This window comes from Erpetoichthys calabaricus, chromosome 12 (genome assembly GCF_900747795.2).
Source record: "Erpetoichthys calabaricus chromosome 12, fErpCal1.3, whole genome shotgun sequence".
Taxonomy (NCBI): domain Eukaryota; kingdom Metazoa; phylum Chordata; class Cladistia; order Polypteriformes; family Polypteridae; genus Erpetoichthys; species Erpetoichthys calabaricus.
Window position 1 is genome coordinate 158,739,782 of NC_041405.2, and position 22,829 is coordinate 158,762,610.

General features: G+C 44.9%; 1 protein-coding gene across 1 annotated transcript; it reads left to right on the plus strand.

The window, feature by feature from the left end:
- The first annotated feature begins 1,099 nt into the window (after positions 1-1,099).
- On the plus strand, positions 1,100-21,260 carry si:ch211-262i1.4 (thymic stromal cotransporter homolog). Its single transcript, XM_028816951.2, has 4 exons — positions 1,100-2,230; positions 6,217-6,300; positions 6,459-6,615; positions 20,667-21,260. Exons 1-4 carry the CDS (start codon positions 1,246-1,248, stop codon positions 20,755-20,757), a joined length of 1,317 nt encoding a protein of 438 aa, XP_028672784.1. The 5' UTR covers positions 1,100-1,245; the 3' UTR covers positions 20,758-21,260.
- The last annotated feature ends 1,569 nt before the right edge of the window (positions 21,261-22,829 follow it).

The following is a 22,829-nucleotide window of genomic DNA, read 5'->3' on the forward strand; positions in this document are numbered from 1 at the left end:
CCACCACTAGAGGGGGCTTGTGTCGCAATCATCCATCCATCCATCCATCCATTTTCCAACCCACTGAATCCGAACACAGGGTCACGGGGGTCTGCTGGAGCCAATCCCAGCCAACACAGGGCACAAGGCAGGAACCAATCCCGGGCAGGGTGCCAACCCACCGCAGGACACACACAAACACACCCACACACCAAGCACACACTAGGGCCAATTTAGAATCGCCAATCCACCTAACCTGCATGTCTTTGGACTGTGGGAGGAAACCCACGCAGACACGGGGAGAACATGCAAACTCCACGCAGGGGGGACCCGGGAATCGAACCCAGGTCCCCAGATCTCCCAACTGCAAGGCAGCAGCGCTACCCACTGCACCACCATGCCGTCTGTCGCAATCATGAGGAATCTTTTCCCACGGATTTTCAAGAGGAATCTTTTCCCACGGATTTTTCTCACAGCGGTGATGATGTACTGCCACAGGCCCCCTCAAGTGGTGTTGCCATTTTCTTGTGTTTCTTACTAGTGGGAGCCAAAGGTCTTACTCTTTCCCGCCACTAGAGGGGTGTCTCATGCATTCCCATTTTCCACCACTAGAGGGTGCTTGTCCTGCCAATTCAAAGCAGTTCAATTCTACTGACTTCTCTCATGATGGCAGCACACTCACAGTGTGGTTGTCCTTTCGCCACTAGAGGGGGCTGTCCTGCCCCCTGACTTTTCTCTCAGTGGCACAGAGGTGATGGTATACTGTAGCAAGCCCCTTTTCTTTTGATGTCCTGCCACTAGAGGGTCCCCTCATTTATTCCCATTTCCCTCCAATAGAGGGGGGCCTGTCCTGCCAATCCAAAGCATTCTTATCCCACGGTCTTCTCCGACAACGTGCAGCGGGTTAGCGGTGTGGTCGGCCCTTTTCTGGTCGTGTTTTTTCAGCTCCATCAAGCGTCAGGCCTCACCACGTGTTTACCTGAAAGCCGACACCTGGTCTGAGCAGCTCGACTCTCGCAGCATGAAGCTTCCCCAGCCGCTCAACGTCAGCGGTATTTTCACTTCTTCTTCTTCATCTTCTTCTTCTTTCAGTTTGAAACCCAGGGGTCTGCAGCAGCCACCTTCCCTTGTCGTTCCGCCTGACTTGGCTCAGGTTTCACTTTGTTGTGGAGGAGGCAGCGTGGCGCATCTTCTCGACTTCTGAATGTGGTGCACTGCAGCTCTGTTTTCCGTTGTGCTTGGTGAAGACTTGGGTTCCTCTTCATCATGGGGGGGGTTGTCACCCTGGTGGAGCCGGTGGTGATCCTGAACAGCATTGGCTGCTCTTTTTATGACACGGCATTGACCATGGTGGTCTACGGCTACTCGAACAGGACAGCTGGTGGCCACAGCAGCGAAGCTCAGGTCCTCTCTGCCCGCTTCTTCCTGGTCTATGACACGCTGACCTGCCTGACCTCTCTGCTGTCCACTGCGTTTCTTGGCAGGCTGGCCGACTCCCGAGGTCAGAAGCTTCTGCTGGTGGTTCCACAGGTGGGATCCATCCTGGGGAAGATGTTCCTGCTCCTTCTGCTGCTCCTGCGCCTGCCCCTGTACACGTTGCACGTTGGGGCCGTTGTGCATGGCCTGTGTGGCGGCTCCTCGGCCTACTGGAGTGGCATCGACTCCTTAACTGCTCTCAAGTCGGCACTGAAGACACGCAGCTTGAGGCTGAACTCGGTAGACTTCTTCTCAGGGGTCGCCGGCATGGTTGGTGGCTTTGTGTCCGGCTACATCTACCAGGTGAAGGCGTATGATGGAGAGATGGGCATCACCTCGACACTGGTGGGCTTGCTTGTCATTGGTGCGGCCCTTTTGTATTCGGTTTTCTTCCTCATTTACCCTGCGGCTGGACTCAGTGGAAGTAGCAGCAACAGCGGCAGCGATGGTCAGCTCGCCCCCTCTGGACCAGCAGAGCCTGACAAGATGGCAGTGGTCCTGCTCTTCCTGTCCATGGTCCTCTTTGTCTTGGGCATGGCCGGGGCCGAGAACGTGCTCAGCCTATTTGTGCTCAAGCCTCCCTTGAACTGGGATTCGGTTTGGGTGGGCTACGGCCAGGCGGCCACCAACATGATGTACGTCACCAGTTTCCTTGGCGTGCTGCTCCTGTCTCGCTACATCAGTGACACGGCTCTCATCCTGCTGGGCATCGTGTCCAACTGCACGGGCATGGCCATGATGGCGTTTGCACGGCACAGCTGGCTCTACTTCCTTGGTGAGAACACAATTTTGCTTTCCTTGCTGTCAGGTCTTTCAGTGTCACTTTAGACAACCTGCCAAGTGACCACAGCGTGGCAGAAACCTCCAGTACCCTCAGGTCAGACAGTGGCAGACTGGCATCGTGAGACGCTCTAGAGAACCATCCTTATTGAATTCTCTTGATGCACTTAGTGGGTTGGAAAAGAAATAAATGATGGAGGTAGGATGGTGGGTCATGGAAATGACGTGAGAAAGTCATTCAAAAATACAGGCAAGCAAAAATTATATATATATACATACAAATATATAGATAGCTGTGGTGGGTTGGCACCCTGCCCGGGATTGGTTCCTGCCTTGTGCCCTGTGTTGGCTGGGATTGGCTCCAGCAGACCCCCGTGACCCTGTGTTAGGATTCAGCGGGTTGGAAAATGGATGGATGGATATATAGATAGATAAATATATAGATAAAGATATATAGATAGAGATATATAAATAGATAGAGATATATAGATAGAGATATAAAGATAAAGATATATAAATGGTCCACTAGAGGGGCAACACTGAGACGACCCCCAAAACAGGAATGAATGGTTTAACAGATGGAGGGAGGCCACTGACATTTTTCTCTCCTCATCTGTTTGTCACTCATTTTGCATTTGGCTACAGTCAGTGTCACTACTGGTAGCATGAGGCCATACCTGGACCCTACAGAGCTGGCACAGGCAGTCCAACTTCTCCAGGATGGCACATCAATACCACGTGCCATTGCCAGAAGGTTTGCTGTGTCTCCCAGCACAGTCTCAAGGGCATGGAGGAGATTCCAGGAGAAAGACAGGCAGTTCCTCTAGAAGAGCTTGACAGGGCCCCTCGTAGAAGGTCCTTAACCCATCAGCAGGACCCACCGGTATCTGCTCCTCTGGTCAAGGAGGAACAGGATGAGCACTGGCACAGCCTACAAAATGACCTCCAGCAGGCAGGCAGGCCACTGGTGTGAATGTCTCTGACCAAACAAACAGAAACAGACTTCATGAGGGTGGCCTGAGGGCCCGACATCCTCTAGTGGGCACCATGGAGCTCGATTGGCATTTGCCATAGAATAGCAGAATTGGCAGGTCCACCACTGGCACCCTGTGCTTTTCACAGATGAGAGCACATGTGACAAGACGTGAAAGGGTCTGGAGAAGCCGTGGAGAACGTTATGCTGCTTGTAACATCATTCAGCATTACCGGTGTGGTGATGGGTCAGTGATGGTCAGTCTGGGGAGGCATATCCATGGAGGGACACACAGACCTTTACAGGCTAGACAACAGTATCTTGACTGCCATTAGATAGATAGATAGACAGATAGATAGATAGATAGATAGATAGATAGATAGATAGATAGATAGATAGATAGATAGATAGATAGATAGATGTGAAAGGCACTATATAATAGATAGATAGATAGATAGATAGATAGATAGATAGATAGATAGATAGATAGATAGATGTGAAAGGCACTATATAATAGATAGATAGATAGATAGATAGATAGATAGATAGATAGATAGATAGATAGATAGATAGATAGATGTGAAAGGCACTATATAATAGATAGATAGATAGATAGATAGATAGATAGATAGATAGATAGATAGATGTGAAAGGCACTATATAATAGATAGATAGATAGATAGATAGATAGATAGATAGATAGATAGATAGATAGATAGATGTGAAAGGCACTATATAATAGATAGATAGATAGATAGATAGATAGATAGATAGATAGATAGATAGATAGATAGATAGATAGATACTTTATTAATCCCAAGGGGAAATTCGGTATCAGGATGAAATCCTTGGATCCATTGTCAGACACTATGCTGGTTCCTTCTGGTGCATGACAATGTCCGGCCTCATGTGGCGAGAAGATGAAGGAATTGATACCATTGACTGCCCATCCCCCCTGCCCCAAACCCCATAAACCCCCACCCCCCTCCCCCCAATGTTTGTCTCATCAGTCCAAAGCACTTTGTTCCAAAATGAATGTGAATTTATTAAACTTAATATATGGGCTTATACGTTTGGATTTCTTTGTATATATGGATTACTTGGGTTGTTACTAACATCTGGTGAAATTTTCATGTCAATAGCCCTATTAGAAATATATTTACTGAGAAAAACATTGACGTGTTCAATACTTATTTTCCCGCTGTGCCGCTGTATGTATATATAATATATATATACTAGAGAACCTGCGGCATAATTATGTATTGATGAGTGAACACTTCCTGAAAGACACATTTGTCCAAATGGGGTGGGTTTGAGGATACGACTGTAGGTGAATGAAAAGATGGAACTCTGGAGAGGGCAACATACAATTGTCTGTGATTGAAAACTGAAGGACCGCCGTCGCGCCTCCACCTCCCAGTTCCCTAGATTAGCAGAATAAATGTCTCTGTATTATCCATCCATCATCCAACCCACTATATCCGAACACAGGGTCACGGGGGTCTGCTGGAGCCAATCCCAGCCAGCAAGGCAGGAACAAACACCGTTAGCCGCAGCCCACCACAGGGCACACACACACACCAAACACACACGAGGGACAATTTAGGATCACCAATACACCTAAGCTGCATGTCTTTGGACTGTGGGAGGAAACCCACGCAGACACGGGGAGAACATGCAAACTCCACACAGGGAGGACCTGGGAAGTGAACCCAGACAGGTCTCCTTATTGTGGGGCAGTGGCGCTACCACTTCGTCACTGTGCCACCCTCTGTATAATACATTGCAACATAATGATAATATGTTTTTCTTCAGCATAAATAGAAGTAGTAACAAGAAAGGAGAAACTAGTCGAAAACAGGTAGAGCACAATAAATAAATTCACTCAGCATGGACTTCAATCAAAGAGATATATGATTAGTACATTGGTAGAATCCTTATCTGCGGTGGGCTGACGCCCTGCCCAGGGTTTCTTTCCTGCCTTGCACCCTGTGCTGGCTGGGATTGGCTCCAGCAGACCCCTGTGACCCTGTAGTTAGGATATGGCGGCTTAGATAATAGATGGATGGATAGAATCCTTATATCTTGTGTCATTTTTGAAATCTCTAAAGGTGATTCTGATGATGAGGTCAAATGGCCGGGGAGGACAGAATAACTCAAGCATGTAAGGCAGACAGATACTTCATTTACTTCAGCTGGGTGGTCATTTTTATTACTTATGACAAGAAGCCCACCGGTAAGCCATACATGGAGATGCCAGCCCTGTCTGTTATCCGAGTTTGAGATTCCTCAAGTCTGATGACTCGGATTCTCTGCCGTTAGACTCATCTTTCTTTCTTTCTTTCTTTCTTTCTTTCTTTCTTTCTTTCTTTCTTTCTTTCTTTCTTTCTTTCTTTCTTTCTTTCTTTCGTTTTTAATGCTCTCCCTCAAAGTCACGCTTGGGTGGCGAGACGCCTCTGCTTTGTTTCTGCACTCATCTGTGGTGATTGGATGAGGACGCCGAGGCCACGTGACAATTCAGTGCTTCAGCTCTTGTGCCCAGTTGCTCTCTCAGGACCTGTGTGGGTTTCCCACCCTCATCCTAAGGGGTGGGGGGCGGCAGGCGGATGTTTTTCAGGTTTGTACCTGCCCTGAAATTAAATTTGTGTTAGCACCAACTGACTGACCTTAGACAAATGAAGATTCTTGTACTCATCCCCTGCCCTGCCCTGAAATGAACTCCTGGCTACACTCCTGCCTCCTACAGAATCAAATCCGTCTTCCCAGTCTGAGCTGAGCCCCCCAAAAACATACATGAGTGACTACCCTCCACTTGCCCCCCCCCCACCACCTAAACTGGCAATTAAGAATTTATTCACAAGACAGGATGAGCATGTGGCATTGCTAAAGCTTTGGGTGGCCCCTCGTGTGGCCTGCAGAGGACACAGACTCACAAAGGACCACCTTTACTTTTTTAAAGTTTGCCTAAGCAGCATGTCTGACCAAAAATGTCTGGCTTCTGTTCACAGCACGAGGGGTCATGATGTTCGCCTGTGTCCCTATGCCCACCATCCGGTCGCAGCTTTCCAAGCTTCTTCACGCTCACACTTACGGTAAGCGCCTGCTGAGTGTTTTATGAGGCGGCACAAACAGACCAAGCAAGGTGTGGAGGGGTGCAGCTCCTAAAATGCTCCAGAGACGTCCTCATTCCTCAGAACAAGGGGGCCGCACAGAGCCCACTGACTGAACTCTAACACTCTCTCCTTCACAGGGCGTGCGTTTGGTGGTCTTCAGTCCTGCCTGGCAGTGACCAGCCTGCTGTCCACACTGCTCTTCACCAACGTGTATCCTCTGACACTCCAGTGCTTCAGCGGCTCCTGTTTCCTGCTGTCGGCCATCATCAGCTATCTCAGCGCCATTCCGGTGCTGTAAGTCAGATATTTTTATTTTTTTATTTTTTATTTTACTATACAGTAATCCCTCCTCCATCGCGGGGGTTGCGTTCCAGAGCCACCCGCGAAATAAGAAAATCTGCAAAGTAGAAACTATATGTTTATATGGTTATTTTTATATATTTTAAGCCCTTATAAACTCTCCCACACTATTATAAACATTTCCCGCACAGTTATACAGCATAAACCCTTTGTATTCTCTTAGATATTAGGTAAGATTCGTTGAAATTATGTATGTAAACACAGTGTTTATATACAGTAAAACCTAAATATTATTTTAAAGATATCCAGCGTCTCCGATACCACATATGTTACAGCCATTACGACAGACAGGCCACCAGCAATAAATACGTACAATGCAAGAAAAATTGTATAAGATGTGTGTACAGTGACACTAAACTATGTACATGTAATAAGTACTGTACGTAAATAATTAATTATGGTTACTCACCAACAATGACACGACGACTTGTCCGATAACGATGAGTTTAATTTTACTGCACAACAAAGGATAGCGTTACAGCTCTTCTAAAGGAGCCTCTTCAGGCGACTGTGTAGCACCGCCGTTGTACTTCTTCCATCACTTTTCAATCCAAATCCGTAAAGCAGATTCCATCCAGACTACTGCCTTATCACGTCCACTTGCAACTCGTTTTGCGCCCTGGTTAAAGGACACTGCAGCCGTAGATCTTATATGCTTTTCCTCCTTTTTAAATAAAAAGAATCGTGGACTCATTGATGCTGTAATGGTGTCCTGCAGCGGTGTAGCTGTTTCCTTCCTTCAACATATCCAAAACTTTTACCTTTTCTGCAATCATTTGCATCTTCTGTTGGCGCTTGGACACGGCCCCTGAAGCAGTAGCACGTTAATGCTGAATGAGTGAGATTAGACTTCCTGGTTAATGCAGCACTCCGTCGCTGAGCCAATCAGCAGCACACAGGAACTTAACTGCGTGCTCTGATTGGGTAGCTTCTCAGCCATCCGCCAATAGCGTCCCTTGTTTGAATTCAAATGGGCAAATCAACTGAGGAAGCACACGTACTGTAGACCGCAGACATCCGCGAAGCAGTGAAAAATCCGCGATATATATTCACATATGCTTGATGGAGTGAAGCCGCGAAAGACGAAGTGCGATATAGCGAGGGATCACTGTACATTGTATTGAGGATTACTTGTGTCCTCTTCTGAGTATTCTATTGTATTTGCCCCCCTTTTTATTTTTGACTCCCACTGCACGCCCAACCTACCTGGAAAGGGGTCTCTCTCTGAACTGCCTTTCCTGAGGTTTCTGCCCTCTTTTCCTTGTCTTCTTAGAGAGTCAAGGCTGGGGGGCTGTCAAGAGGCAGGGTCTGTTAAAGCCACTTCTTTTGGGCTCTACAAAAATAAATGCTATGGTATTGTATTGTAGTGACTGGTGCCAGGGTAGTGAGCCCACCCTTTGACACACACCTTGACCTGCAAAGATTAGAGCTCTCTTAACCCCGGAGGTTTTTCTTACATTTTCGAATCACAAGGATTTGTAAAATATTGTTATTTTCTTAGTTTTAAATATCAGTCAGTCATTGTCCAATCCGCTATATCCTAACTAAAGGGTCACGGGGGGTCTGCTGGAGCCAATCCCAGCCAGCACTGGGTGCAAGGCAGGAACAAACCCCGGGCAGGGCGCCAGCCCACTGCAGATATAGTAGATTAAAGTAGAGTAGAGCCCACCGCAGGGCACACACACACGCTAGGGACAATTTAGGATCGCCAGTTCGCCTAAACCTGCATGTCTTTGGACTGTGGGAGGAAACCCACGCAGACACGGGGAGAACATGTTTTAAATATCATCCACAAATTCTATTTTTTATCGGTTACTTACCCCATATAGTTTGTAGTGATGGCCGGATTAAAGACTGAACCTCACGATTTCATGGAGCATGGAGATAACAAAGCTTCTGATAGAACAGCCGTCTATGGAGACCACCGTCAATCATTATAAAATGCTTTGCTGTGTTAGGGTCCTACGGTGGTCTTCATTACGCGGACCGAGAGCAGAATGTCCCAAATTGTAGTTTTACTCTTATGGCAGGCAGTGTGGCGTAGTGATTAAGCCTTCTGACTTCAAACCTTGAGATTAGGGGTGGGGGGGTTCAAATCTCGCTACTGACGCTGTGTGACTACGAGGAACTCACTTCAACTTTAAACCACATGTGTCTTAAATGTGGTAAGTTGTCTTGTTTAAGGGCGTTAAATGTGTGCCTTACCAGCCTGCTCACGGTCTGGGTGGATAGCAATTGTACTTTAATATTTCCCCCTTTCTGTTTCATTGTGACCACCAGAGGGCATTGTAGCACCCCAAACCCTCTAACACACCAACACCAATTCAAGTACCCGCTCAAATAATGATTTATTTTAACAAACATCTGTACAGGTGATGCACAAATACTGCACAGGCGCAATTCCACTTATTCTTTCTATCTTTCTTTCCTTCTTTCCCTCTCTCTCTCCTTCCATTCCTCCAGGCGAGTGTTGTCCAGCTCCTCTCCTGACTCCAACTCGCCTGGATGAGGTCAAGCAGCTTCCTTTAGTCCAGACGCAGGAGCACATCTGGTGTTACCACACTACAGGCACAGGTTCATTGAAGTGGGGACCATTTGTCGATGCAACTCCCCCATGGAACACCGCAGAGCTGCGCTATTAGACTACAATTCCCAGCATGCCTTGTGAGTGTCCATGCTTGGTGCGGTAGTCCAGGAGCACTGCCACCTATTGTGACCATGTAATTGGTCTCCCCCTGTCCTTCCATTAAGCTGGCCTCCCATCTGGGTAAGGGACTGTGAACCATCCCAGCTGGCGTCCATTACAACATATGTAAACCTGCCAATTTGATAAGATATCTGAGCCTGGAACAGGGGAGAGTCCCGAGGCTTTGGAAAACATCTTGCATCACCCCAGTCCCAAAGGTATCACGTCCTAGTGAGCTGAATGACTTTCGGCCTGTTGCTCTGACATCACATGTGATGAAGACCATGGAGAGGCTGCTGCTTCACCACCTTAGGCCACAGGTTCAACACGCCCTCGACCCTCTGCAGTTTGCATATCAGGAGAAGGTGGGAGTGGAGGATGCCATCATCTATATGCTACACCGATCCCTCTCTCACTTGGACAGAGGCAGTGGTGCTGTAAGAATTATGTTTCTAGACTTCTCTAGCGCCTTCAACACAATCCAACCTCTGCTCCTTAGGGACAAGCTGACAGAGATGGGAGTAGATTCATACCTGGTGGCATGGATCGTGGACTATCTTACAGACAGACCTCAGTATGTGCGTCTTGGGAACCGCACGTCTGACATTGTGGTCAGCACCACAGGAGCGCCGCAGGGGACTGTACTTTCTCCGGTCCTGTTCAGCCTATATACAACTGACTTCCAATACAACTCGGAGTCCTGCCATGTGCAAAAGTTCGCTGACGACACTGCTATCATGGGCTGTATCAGGAGTGGTCAGGAGGAGGAGTATAGGGACCTAATCAAGGACTTTGTTAAATGGTGCGACTCAAACCACCTACACCTGAACACCAGCAAAACCAAGGAGCTGGTGGTGGATTCTAGGAGGTCCAGGCCCCTCATGGATCATCAGAGGTGACTGTGTGCAGAGGGTACAGACCTATAAATACCTGGGAATGCAGCTGGATGATAAATTAGACTGGACTGCCAATACTGATGATCTGTGTAAGAGAAGACAGAGCCGACTATACTTCCTTAGAAGACTGGCGTTCTTCAACATCTGCAATAAGATGCTGCAGATGTTCTATCAGACGGTTGTGGCGAGCGCCTTCTTCTACGCAGTGGTGTGCTGGGGAGGCAGCATAAAGAAGAAAGACGCCTCACGCTCTATTGTACGCACGGAGCTGGACAGTTTCACATCTGTGGCAGAGCGACGGGCGCTCAGCAGACTCCTGTCAATCATGGAGAATCCACTGCATCCACTGAACAGGATCATCTCCAGACAGAGGAGCAGCTTCAGTGATAGACTGCTGTCACCGTCCTGCTCCACTGACAGATTGAGGAGATCATTCCTCCCCCAAACTATGCAACTCTTTAATTCCATCCGGGGGGGTAAACGTTAACATTTAACATTATACAAAGTCATTGTCTGTTTTTCACCTGCATTATTATCATTCTTTAATTTAATATTATTTATTGTATCAGTATGCTGCTGCTGGAGAATGTGAATTTCCCATTGGGATTAATAAAGTATCTATCTATCTATCTATCTATCTATCTATCTATCTATCTATCTATCTATCTATCTATCTATCTATCTATCTATCTATCTATCTATCTATCTATCTATCTATCTATCTATCAGAGAGTTACCCTTTCATTCGGAGATTAACTATAAGCAGATATAAGCAGAGTGTTGACAGAGTAATATCAATACAGCCTGGACAATAAGCAGATTATCGTGCGTCCATAAGCTACCAGGTGACTCTCTGTCTCAGTATGTTGATTGTTCTCTCGTTCAACGTGGTCCAGCATGGCCGTTGGGTGGAATGGTAGAGACAGCAGCATGGCGTCTCTGTTAAGCCTCAGTTTATCCAATCCTCATGGTCCTTGACACGCCTCTTACAACAGTGGGGGTTGTAATGACACCATCTGCCCCTCTCAAGCTCGACTCGACCTCCAATGGCCTTTCAACTTTGCCACCTGTATTTCCTTTTTGGGGAGGAAGAGGTGCTTAAGCTTCTAAAAATTGTCCTCCTTTTGGATGCTTGTGAATTCTAACAGTACAGTCGTGGCCAAAAGTTCTGAGACTGACCCAAGTGTTGGTGTTCACAACGTTTGCTGCTTCAGTGTTTTTAGATCTTTTTGTCAGATGTTCCTCTGGTGTACTGAAGTAGAATGACAAGCAGTTCAGAAGTTTCAAAGGCTTTGATTGACAATGACATGAAGTTTATGCACAGAGTCCATATTTGCAGTGTTGGCCCTTCTTTCTTTTTCAAGACCTCTGCAATTTACCCTGGCAATCAACTTCTGGGCCAAATCCTGACTGATGGCAGCTGCCCATTTTTGCAGAATCAGAATTGGTGGGTTTTTGTTTGTCCACCTGCCTATTGAGGATTGACCACAAATTCTCAATGGGATTAAAAAGATCTGGGGAGTTTCCTGGCCATGGACCCCAAATTTCGATGATTTGCTCCCCGAGCCACTTAGTTCTCACTGTTGCCTTGTGGCCCGATGCTCCATCATGCTGGTCACCAAACTGTTCTTGGATGATTGGGAGAAGTTGCTCCCTGTGGATGTTTTAGTCCCCTTCTTTATTCGTGGCTTGGGATCGGGGGGCACCACCAGTGCAGAGCTTGCTCAGGAATGGCAGCAGGCAGGTGAGAGTGAGGCAAAGACATTTGGAGGATGGCCTGGTGGGTGTCAAGAAGGGCAGCAAAGAAGAAAAACATCAGGGACAGACTGATATTCTGGGATTGGACTGCTGAGGAGTGCTGGGGTCAAGTCATTTTCTCTGATGAATACCCTTTTCCGATTGTTTGGGGCATCCGGGAAAAAAGAAAAGGTGAGTGGCACTACCATCAGTCCTGTGTCAGGCCAACAGTAAAGCAGCCTGAGACCCTTCATGTCACGTGAGGTTGCTTCTCAGCCAAGGCAGTGGGGGGCTCAGTCACAATTTGGCCTAAGAACACAGCCATGAATAAAGAATGGGACCAAAACATCCTCCAAGAAGAACTTCTCTCCACCATCCAAGAACAGTTTGGTGACCAACAATGCCTTTCCCAGCATGATGGAGCACCATGACATGAGGTAAAAGTGAGAACTGAGTGGTTTGGGGAACAAAGCATTGAAATTTGGGGTCCATGGCATGGAAACTCCCCAGATAATCAATCCCATTGAGAACTTGTGGTGAATCGTCAAGAGGCAGGTGGAAAAACAAAAACCCACCAATTCTGATTCTGCAAGAATGGGCAGCTGCCATCAGTCAGGATTTGGCCCAGAAGTTGATTGCCAGGGTAAATTGCAGAGGTCTTGAAAAAGAAAGAAGGGCCAACACTGCAAATATGGACTCTGTGCATAAACTTCATGTCATTGTCAATCAAAGCCTTTGAAACTTCTGAACTGCTTGTAATTCTACTTCAGTACACCAGAGAAACATCTGACAAAAAGATCTAAAAACACTGAAGCAGCAAACGTTGTGAAAACCAACACTTGGGTCATTCTCAAAACTTTTGGCCACGACGGTAGTATGTTGATTCTTCTCTTGTTCAACGTGGTCCAGAACGGCCCTTGGATGGAATGGTAGAGACAGCAGCATGGCGGCTCTGTTAAGCCTCAGTTTATCCAATCCTGATGGTCCTTGACACGCCTCTTAGAACAGTCCTGGTTGGGGGGGTATGACACCATCTCCCTCTCAAATACGACTCGACCTCCATTGGCCTTTCAACTTTGCCACCTGTATTCCCTCTGGAGGAGGAAGGAGGGCTTATGTTTCTAAAAATTGTCCTCCTTCCGGATGCTCGTACAACTAAATCCACATGTCTGATGTCACAGATAGATCATCAAACTAGCAGCTTAAGAAGGAACACAGGTGTGGTAATACAGTACTGTGCAAAAGTTTTAGGTAGGTGTGAAAAAATGCTGTAAACAAAGAATGCTTTCCAAAATGGAAGTGTTAATCATTTATTTTCATCAATCAACAAAATGCAGTGAATGAACAAAATCTAAATCAAATCACTATTTGGTGTGACCACCCTTTTGCCTTCAAAACAGCATCAATTCTTCTTGGTACACTTGCACACAGTTTTTGAAGGAACTCGGCTGGTAGGTTGTTCCAAACATCTTGGAGAACTAACCCCAGATCTTATGTGGATGTTGGCTTCCTCACATCCTTCTGTCTCTTCATGTAATCCCAGACACACTCGATGATGCTGAGATCAGGGCTCTGTGGGGGCCATACCATCACTTCCAGGACTTCTTGTTCTTCTTTACGCTGAAGATAGTTCTTAATGACTTTGGCTGTATGTTTGGGGTCGTTGTCCTGCTGCAGAATAAATTTGGGGCCAATCATACGCCTCCCTGATGGTACTGCATGATGGATAAGTATCTGCCTGCATTTCTCAGCATTGAGAACACCATTAATCCTGACCAAATCTCCAACTCCATTTGCAGAAATGCAGCCCCAAACGTTCAAGAAACCTCCACCATGCTTCACTGTTGCCTGCAGACACTCATTATTGTACCGCTCTCCAGCCCTTCGACGAACAAACTGCCTTCTGCTACAGCCAAATATTTCAAATTTTGACTCATCAGTCCAGAGCACCTGCTGCCTTTTTTCTGCACCCCAGTTCCTATGTTTTCGTGCATACTTGAGTCGCTTGGCCTTGTTTCCACGTCGGAGGTATGGCTTATTGGCTGCAACTCTTCCATGAAGACCACTTCTGGCCAGACTTCTCCGGACAGTAGATGGGTGTACCTGGGTCCCACTGGTTTCTGCCAGTTCTGAGCTGATGGCACTGCTGGACATCTTACGATTTCGAAGGGTAATAAGCTTGATGTGTCTTTCATCTGCTGCACTAAGTTTCCTTGGCTGACCACTGCGTCTACGATCCTCAACGTTGCCCGTTTCTTTGTGCTTCTTCAAAAGAGCTTGAACAGCACATCTTGAAACCCCAGTCTGCTTTGAGATCTTTGTCTGGGAGAGACCTTGCTGATGCAGTAGAACTACCTTGTGTCTTGTTGCTGTGCTCAATCTTGCCATGACATGAAACTGTCTTCCACAACTTCACCTTGGTAGCAGAGTTTGGCTGTTCCTCACCCAGTTTGGAGCTGTTTCTGTTTCAGTTAATGACTGTGTTTCAACCTACATGTGACATTGATGATCATTAGATAGATAGATAGATAGATAGATTAGCACCTGTTTGGTAGAATTGGTTGATCAGACACCTGACTAGAATCCTACAAAATCCCTGACTTTGTGCAAGTGGACCTATAAGAATTGATGCTGGTTTGAAGGCAAAAGGTAGGAACACCAAATATTGATTTGATTTAGATTTGTCTTTTGTTCACTCACTTTGCATTTTGTAAATTGATAACAATAAACAATCATTATTTAGATTTCTGAAAGCATTCTTTGTTTACAGCATTTTTTCACAACTGTCTAAAACTTTTGCACAGTACTGTATATTGAAGAAAGAAAGAAATCTTCTCCTTAACTAGGCCTTCTTTGAGTCAGGAATCAGGCAGGAGGAAGCTTGTCCATTGTGTCTTATTTCTCTTCAGCAAATGCCAAACAGGGAGCTTTCATCACAGTAGTCTGTTACAGAATGGTCAAAGAAGTAAGGACCGAGGTCCATTTTATAAACTACTCAATTTACATAATGGTGTTCATTAATGCATACCCCAAATAACGTATCAAAATAAAAGTCTATTCTGTTACACTCTTGTTCTTCTCGAATCTTTAGGTTCAGCTATTACCGTTGAAGTCTCTGTGTTTGTGACAACCGTCCAGTCTTGTTGTTAACATGTCATCTGCTGATTCCTCAGTCATCTCCTAGTACATTTTATGTGTTACGTCAGCCTTCCTCCTACTATATCCTTGTCTTCTATTTACTTCACCATTTCAGTAGTCCTCTTTATGACATTTCTAAAACAAATGCTTATATATTTCAATGTGCACTGCAAACCAGAATACTTAACCACTGTCTCCTCCAAATTATTCTCTCACACAGATTCTAGCCAAGCAGTCTTCAGTCCACCAACACAAACTGCACGTCACACAGCAGCCCTTAGCAAAAGTTCTGGCCTAACAGGGTCATAAATGTGATCAAGCAAAAAACTGTCTTCTCCAGCTTCCCCTTAAATATTATTATTATTATTTTTAAAATAAAAGTATGGCTCAAACTTATTTGATAAAGGCAGTTTTACAAAGTAATAATTACCATATAAGACCACCAGGGGGTTCTCCAGCTCCCCAAACACCCAACATACACATACAAGCTTGGGACCCAAGTCCGCACGTTCAGTCACACAGTAATAACGCTTGGACCTTTGTCTTCTTCCTTTCTCTCTTTCTCTTTCAGCCTCCATCTCTGCCGCTCTTCACAGCAAGCTTCATCCTCCTCCTCCTCTTCCTCCTGACTCTGGCTTCACGAGTTGTGGCAGGCAGCTCCTTTTATGTTAGCACTTCCGGGTGAGAAGTAAAGCTCCCATGGTGGCACCCACCGAGCCCAAGAGGGCCAAGTCAAAGAACTCCATTTCCCATGATGCCCTGTGGGAATCCCTGGCGATGCTGCAACCTGGGGGGAGCTTCCACCTAGGGGCCCGGGGAACACAATGTCCAATACATGCTGTCTCCCCTTGTCCTTTAAGGTTGAGGAGCCTGGTTGTCTTAATCAATAGATGTTACCAACTTCCACTACACAGTTTCAGCTGCTTTGGTGCACTAGAAGGGGGGCAACACTGAGACGACCCCCAAAACAGGAATGAATGGTTTAGCAGGTGGGGGGAGGACACTGATATTTTTCCCTCCTCATCTGTTTTGTCACTCATTTTGCATTTGGCTACAGTCAGTGTCACTACTGGTAGCATGAGGCCATACCTGGACCTTACAGAGGTGGCACAGGAAGTCCAGCTTCTCCAGGATGGCACATCAATACCACGTGCCATTGCCAGAAGGTTTGCTGTGTCTCCCAGCACAGCCTCAAGGGCATGGAGGAGATTCCAGGAGACAGACAGGCAGTTCCTCAAGGAGAGCTGGACAGGGCCCCTCGTAGAAGGTCCTTAACCCTTCATCAGGAGAACCACCGCTATCTGCTCCTTTGGGCAAAGAGGAACAGGATGAGCACTGGCAGAGCCTACAAAATGAAGTCCATCAGGCAGGCAGGCCACTCGTGTGAATGTTTCTGACCAAACAACCAGAAACAGACTTTATGAGGGTGGACTGAGAGTCCGATGTCATCTAGTGGGCACCGTGGAGCTTGATTGGCATTTGCCATAGAATAGCAGAATTGGCACATCCACCACTGGCGTCCTGTGCCTTTCACAGATGAGAGCACATGTGACAGACGTGAAAGGATCTGGAGAAGCTGTGGAGAACATTATCCTGCTTGTAACATCGTTCAGCATGACCGGTGTGGTGATGGGTCAGTGATGTTCTATGGAGGCATATCCATGGAGGGACACACAGACCTCTACAGGGTAGACAACAGCACCTTGACTGCCATTAGGTATCGGGATGACATTCTTGGACCCATCGTCAGACCCTATGCTGTTTCCTCTTGGTACATGATAATGCCAGGCCTCATATGGCGAGAGGATGAAGGAATTGATCCCATTGACTGCCCCCTCGCTCACTCGCCTGACCTCAATCCAATAGAACACCTCTGGGTGGGACATTATGTTTGGGTCCATCCGACACCTCAGCCTGTCCAGGAGCTCAGTGATGCCCTGGTCCAGATCTGGGAGGTGATCTTCCAGGACACCACCTGTTGTCTCTTTAGGATGGTATCAGGCAAAGGAGGGACGCATACAAACTACTGAGTACAATTTGGAGTTCCTGCAATGAAATTTGGGCACAACGGACTCACCTGCCTGCCCCATCATTTTGTTCCCTTTGATCTTCGGGGTGTCCCTCTGTCGGTTGATCATTTTCATTTCCATTCTTTCATTCCTCACACATCACCATATCAGTCCATAGCAGGAGAGACAGCCAGCAGGATTTGCTTTTCCCTTTTCAAAGTGGTCCTTTCATTTTTTTTGAGCAGTGTAGTAGTAGGGTGTTGTACCATGTCAGCCATTATGGATGCAATGAGAAGTCAAGCAAAATGACATCTCGCCTGAAGAAGGGGCCTGAGTTGCCTCGAAAGCTTGCATATTGTAATCTTTTTTGTTAGCCAATAAAAGGGGTCATTTTGCTTGATTTCTCATCGCAATATTATTATTATTAATAATAAAAATTCAATGATATTGTCATTGTACAGATACAATGAAATCCCTTGAGGTCAAAGCGCAGGGTCCGCTATTGTACAGCATCCTCGGACCAACAATATTTAAGCATAAATATGTGTATCTGGGAGTTTGTGAGCTTAGGAGGGGATGTCTAGACCTGTGGATTATGTGACATGTGGAACGCGAGTTTTATTCATGGGCTGTTTGAAATTGTTTGCAGTTGTTGGGCGTGAAACAATAACCAGTAAAACAAGAAAGAGCCAAAGCCAGGCGTTTACATGCAAACAGGGACAAAATGCACGGTAGATTCAGAACGTATTCCGGCCCAACCACCCTCACTTTCTACACTCTCAGTTGTGTGCAGATTTCATTTTAAATGGATAAACTTGTAGCCAGCTGAGATTCCCACCTCCTGATGACGGTGATTTAGTTATTTTTTTTGGTGGGGACCCCAGGAACGCACCCAGCCTCGGCTCAACTCACACACACTCACTCCCTCACAGAGACAAAAAAAGCAAATGGTGATAAAACAGAAATAGAAGACTGTATTAAACAACAATAAATAAAGTATAGCAATACAAACTACAACAATCCCACCCCAGTTCCCTTTAGATAGATAGATAGATAGATAGATAGATAGATAGATAGATAGATAGATAGATAGATAGATAGATAGATAGATAGATAGATAGATAGATAGATAGATAGATGTGAAAGGCACTATATAATAGATAGATAGATAGAAATGTAAGGCACTATATAAGGTAGATAGATAGATAGATAGATAGATAGATAGATAGATAGATAGATAGATAGATAGATAGATAGATAGATAGATAGATAGATAGCGTAGTTGGCAGGATTAGATAGATAGATAGATAGATAGATAGATAGATAGATAGATAGATAGATAGATAGATGTGAAAGGCACTATATAATAGATAGATAGACAGAAATGTAAGGCACTATATAAGGTAGATAGATAGATAGATAGATAGCGTAGTTGGCAGGATTAGATAGATAGATAGATAGATAGATAGATAGATAGATAGATAGATAGATAGATAGCGTAGTTGGCAGGATTAGATAGATAGATAGATAGATAGATAGATAGATAGATAGATAGATAGATAGATGTGAAAGGCACTATATAATAGATAGATAGATAGACAGAAATGTAAGGCACTATATAAGGTATATAGATAGATAGATAGAAATGTAAGGCACTATATAAGATAGATAGATAGATATATAGATAGATAGATAGATAGATAGATAGATAGATAGATAGATAGATAGATAGATAGATAGATAGATAGATAGATGTGAAAGGCACTATATAATAGATAGATAGATAGATAGAAATGTAAGGCACTATATAAGGTAGATAGATAGATAGACAGAAATGTAAGGCACTATATAAGATAGATAGATAGATAGAAAGAAATGTAAGGCACTATATAAGATAGATAGATAGATAGATAGATAGATAGATAGATAGATAGATAGATAGATAGATAGATGTGAAAGGCACTATATAATAGATAGATAGATAGATAGAAATGTAAGGCACTATATAAGATAGATAGATAGATAGATAGATAGATAGATAGATAGATAGATAGATAGATAGATAGATAGATAGATGTGAAAGGCACTATATAATAGATAGATAGATAGATAGAAATGTAAGGCACTATATAAGGTAGATAGATAGATAGATAGATAGATAGATAGATAGATAGATAGATAGATAGATAGATGTGAAAGGCACTATATAATAGATAGATAGATAGATAGATAGAAATGTAAGGCACTATATAAGGTAGATAGATAGATAGACAGAAATGTAAGGCACTATATAAGATAGATAGATAGAAAGAAATGTAAGGCACTATATAAGATAGATAGATAGATAGATAGATAGATAGATAGATAGATAGATAGATAGATAGATAGATAGATAGATAGAAAGGCACTATATAATAGATAGATAGATAGATAGAAATGTAAGGCACTATATAAGGTAGATAGATAGATAGATAGATAGATAGATAGATAGATAGATAGATAGATAGATAGATAGATAGATAGATAGATAGATAGATAGATAGATAGAAATGTAAGGCACTATATAAGGTAGATAGATAGATAGATAGATAGATAGATAGATAGATAGATAGATAGATGTGAAAGGCACTATATAATAGATGCAGGTGTACAGACAGACAATAACTTTTTATAATGTTAACGGGGTGGAACTGAAGAGTCACATAGTGTGGGGGAGGAACGACCTCCTCAGTGTGTCAGTGGAGCAGGACGGTGACATTGAATTAAGGGTCCGAGTATTTATGTTAATTGAATGAGTTCAAATCTTTCTGAAAACGTGCTTTCACTTTGTCGTTATGGTTAATTGATTGTTGATGAAGGAGCCAAAATTGCAAATTGATTAATTTCAAATTAAATGTACAACCCAATAAAGTGCACTGGAAGTGAAGGAGTCCACTGCATGAGTCGAACTCTTTGTGTCTTTGTCCCAAACATTATGGAGGGAACTGTATGTTTGCAATATTTCAAAAACTGAAGTAATCTACTATATGTGCTGGCTGGCGCCCTGCCCAGGGTTTGTTTCCTGCCTTGTGCCCTGTGCTGGCTGGGATTGGCTCCAGCAGACCCTTGTGACCCTGTGTTAGGATATAGCGGGTTGGATAATGGCTGACTGACTATCTACTGTATAATAAAATGCTATTCTGTGTCTGTGTGTTTGGGTGTCTACTCCTTCTGAAAAATCTGATTGGTCAGTTTGGCGTTGGTGACTCACTGGAAGGGACGATGACACAATAATTAAGGGGTGGGAAGTCCAATTCCAACACTTTTCTTGACATGTGAAGCTGGAACTTTTCCTTCATAATTTCTTCCTGTTATGCAACTTAAGCTTACTGGCTTTCTCTTCCACTCATTCTGTGGCCAGGCCCTGTAAGGAGCCATAAACTGAAAGCCTGTCCCATCCTATCCTTCTTCCTCTGCGTTGTGTCTGTCTTTTAGGATTCTTCCATGTAAAACACAAGCTCTGCGTCTTCTCTCCTACAGGTACCTGAACTGCAGACGGGCTGAGCCCCGCTACATGAGGATCTCTGGCAGGGACAATCCAGAGGGGCCCGCTGTTGCAGAAACATCCTGAGGACCCCTTGAGTGAGTATGGACTGGCACCAGATGGGCCTGAGGCTTTGTACCCAACTGGAAGGGTGACTGATAAGAGAGATGGGAAAGGCGCCATCAAAAGTGGCCATTTGTCCTCTGTACCTGTCCTTTCATCAACCCAAGGAGCTGTAGACTATTAGCACCTGTCCATTAATCCACCCATCCACTACAGAGTTCTGGAGAGCCTGTCATTTCTGCAGCTGGCATGCCAGTCTATGGGAGAGCACTGAATATACATGGGAAGCAGACAATGACTGACTGGGGAGCCTTCAGCAGCATCTCCATCAGGTTTGCCCATCTGGACAGCACATTGTCCTTCGTTCAGCACCTTCAGGAGAGATGAGGAGCATTGGCGCCCCCTGGTGCTGCACTAAGGTGTAGACTTCAGCCTTTTCAGTGTTCCTCCATGTCACAGTCCTGCTTGAAAAGGATTCTTCTCCTAGGTGGTCTTCGAGTCTCTGGATTGGCAGCAGCAGGATTTTGTCTGTTATTCCTTTTCTTCTTCACTTGTCAGCCAGCAGAGATGGTGGGCCATGTAGAGGCTGGTAGGCTCAGCCTTGTGAGCTCGAGACCCGATGTCGGTCTTCTTCATGGCACCTTCTCTTGATGGCCAATTTACTTAATGGTGCACCTTCTCCCATACATTATTTGAATTTTAGGCATGAGGGGCTTGGGAGGTCTGGACCCCCGTAATTAACCCCATGGACCTCCTAAGCAACTGAAAATGAAAACATGGGCTGGTGTTAGGGTGTTACAAATCTAAAAGTGAAGATGTCCAAGAAAAACTGTGATAAGTGACAAAGCACTCAGCTGATGGCGGGGTTGGGGGTACTGAGTATTGTGTGACCTCAGAAAACCAAGAAAAGGTGGTAGCGTTAGGCAGAAGGTGGGGCACATCCGAGTCCTTCTAATTATTGTCCTACTTGAGACGTGGCTGGACTGGCCTGCATGTGACTGTCATGTGAGAGCGGCTTCCTACGATTGGGACTTCATTGTGAAGTGATGAGGGCCCACAAAATGACAAACGAGTTCAGGGCTTAGTCTGGCATCATTGGACCCAAGACAGGGAACAACCCTGGACACGGTGCCAGTCCATCCCAGGGCCAGTTCAGACTTCATGATCAACCAAACCTACAAACCTGTGGGAGGACAGCAGAACACCAAGAGCAACTCATGCAGACACGGGGACAACATGAAAAGTCCAGGCGGATGGTGACCGGGTGTGAGGTTTAAACCCAGGAGGCAGTGGCACCACTCGCCACCATGCCACCCATTACAACGCCATCACCAGTATGGAAACAGAAAAAAAAAAGTCCAGTGTGGGATATAAACATAACTATAATCTCGAGATATATATACTGTAGGTAGGTGTGAAAGTCACCATGTGATAAATTCGATAGCTAAATAGATATGGAAGGCACTATATAATAGATATAAAGTAAAAAAAGACTACAGAAAAAAGAAAGGCAGTCTGTGACATGATAGAAATCTTATAGACAAGGTAGAGACAAAGAAATGAACTACACGATGTTTAACTGTGAAAGGCACTATATTATAGATGAAATAGATACCAAGAAAGGCACAATGCAATAGTGAGCTCTCAGAAAGGCACTATATAATGGATAGAATATAAAGGTAAAGTATAACTGAAAGAAAGAAAGGCACTCTGTAATAGACAGATACAAAGAAAGGCACCATACTATAGCTAGTGATAAAAGGCACTCCATAATAAATAGAATTAAACAAAGGACGGCACTATGTAATAGAATGAAAGGAAAAAGAAAGTAGTTAGCTATGAAAGGCACTTGATAACAGATTGAAAGGTAGAAACGCTCTCTGTAATGGACAGAAATGAAGGCCCTTGATGAGAAATTAGATAGAAAGGCATTTTACAAAAGCTACGAAATACACTCGATAACAGAGAGAAAGTAATAATTTAAACATTTTATGGGTCTTGTTCAAAAAGCGGACGCCATCTATGGTTCTATAGACTGTCTTCCACTCGCCCAAACACTAAACTTAAAGTCAGTAAAAAAGGCCCCTGATGTTAAG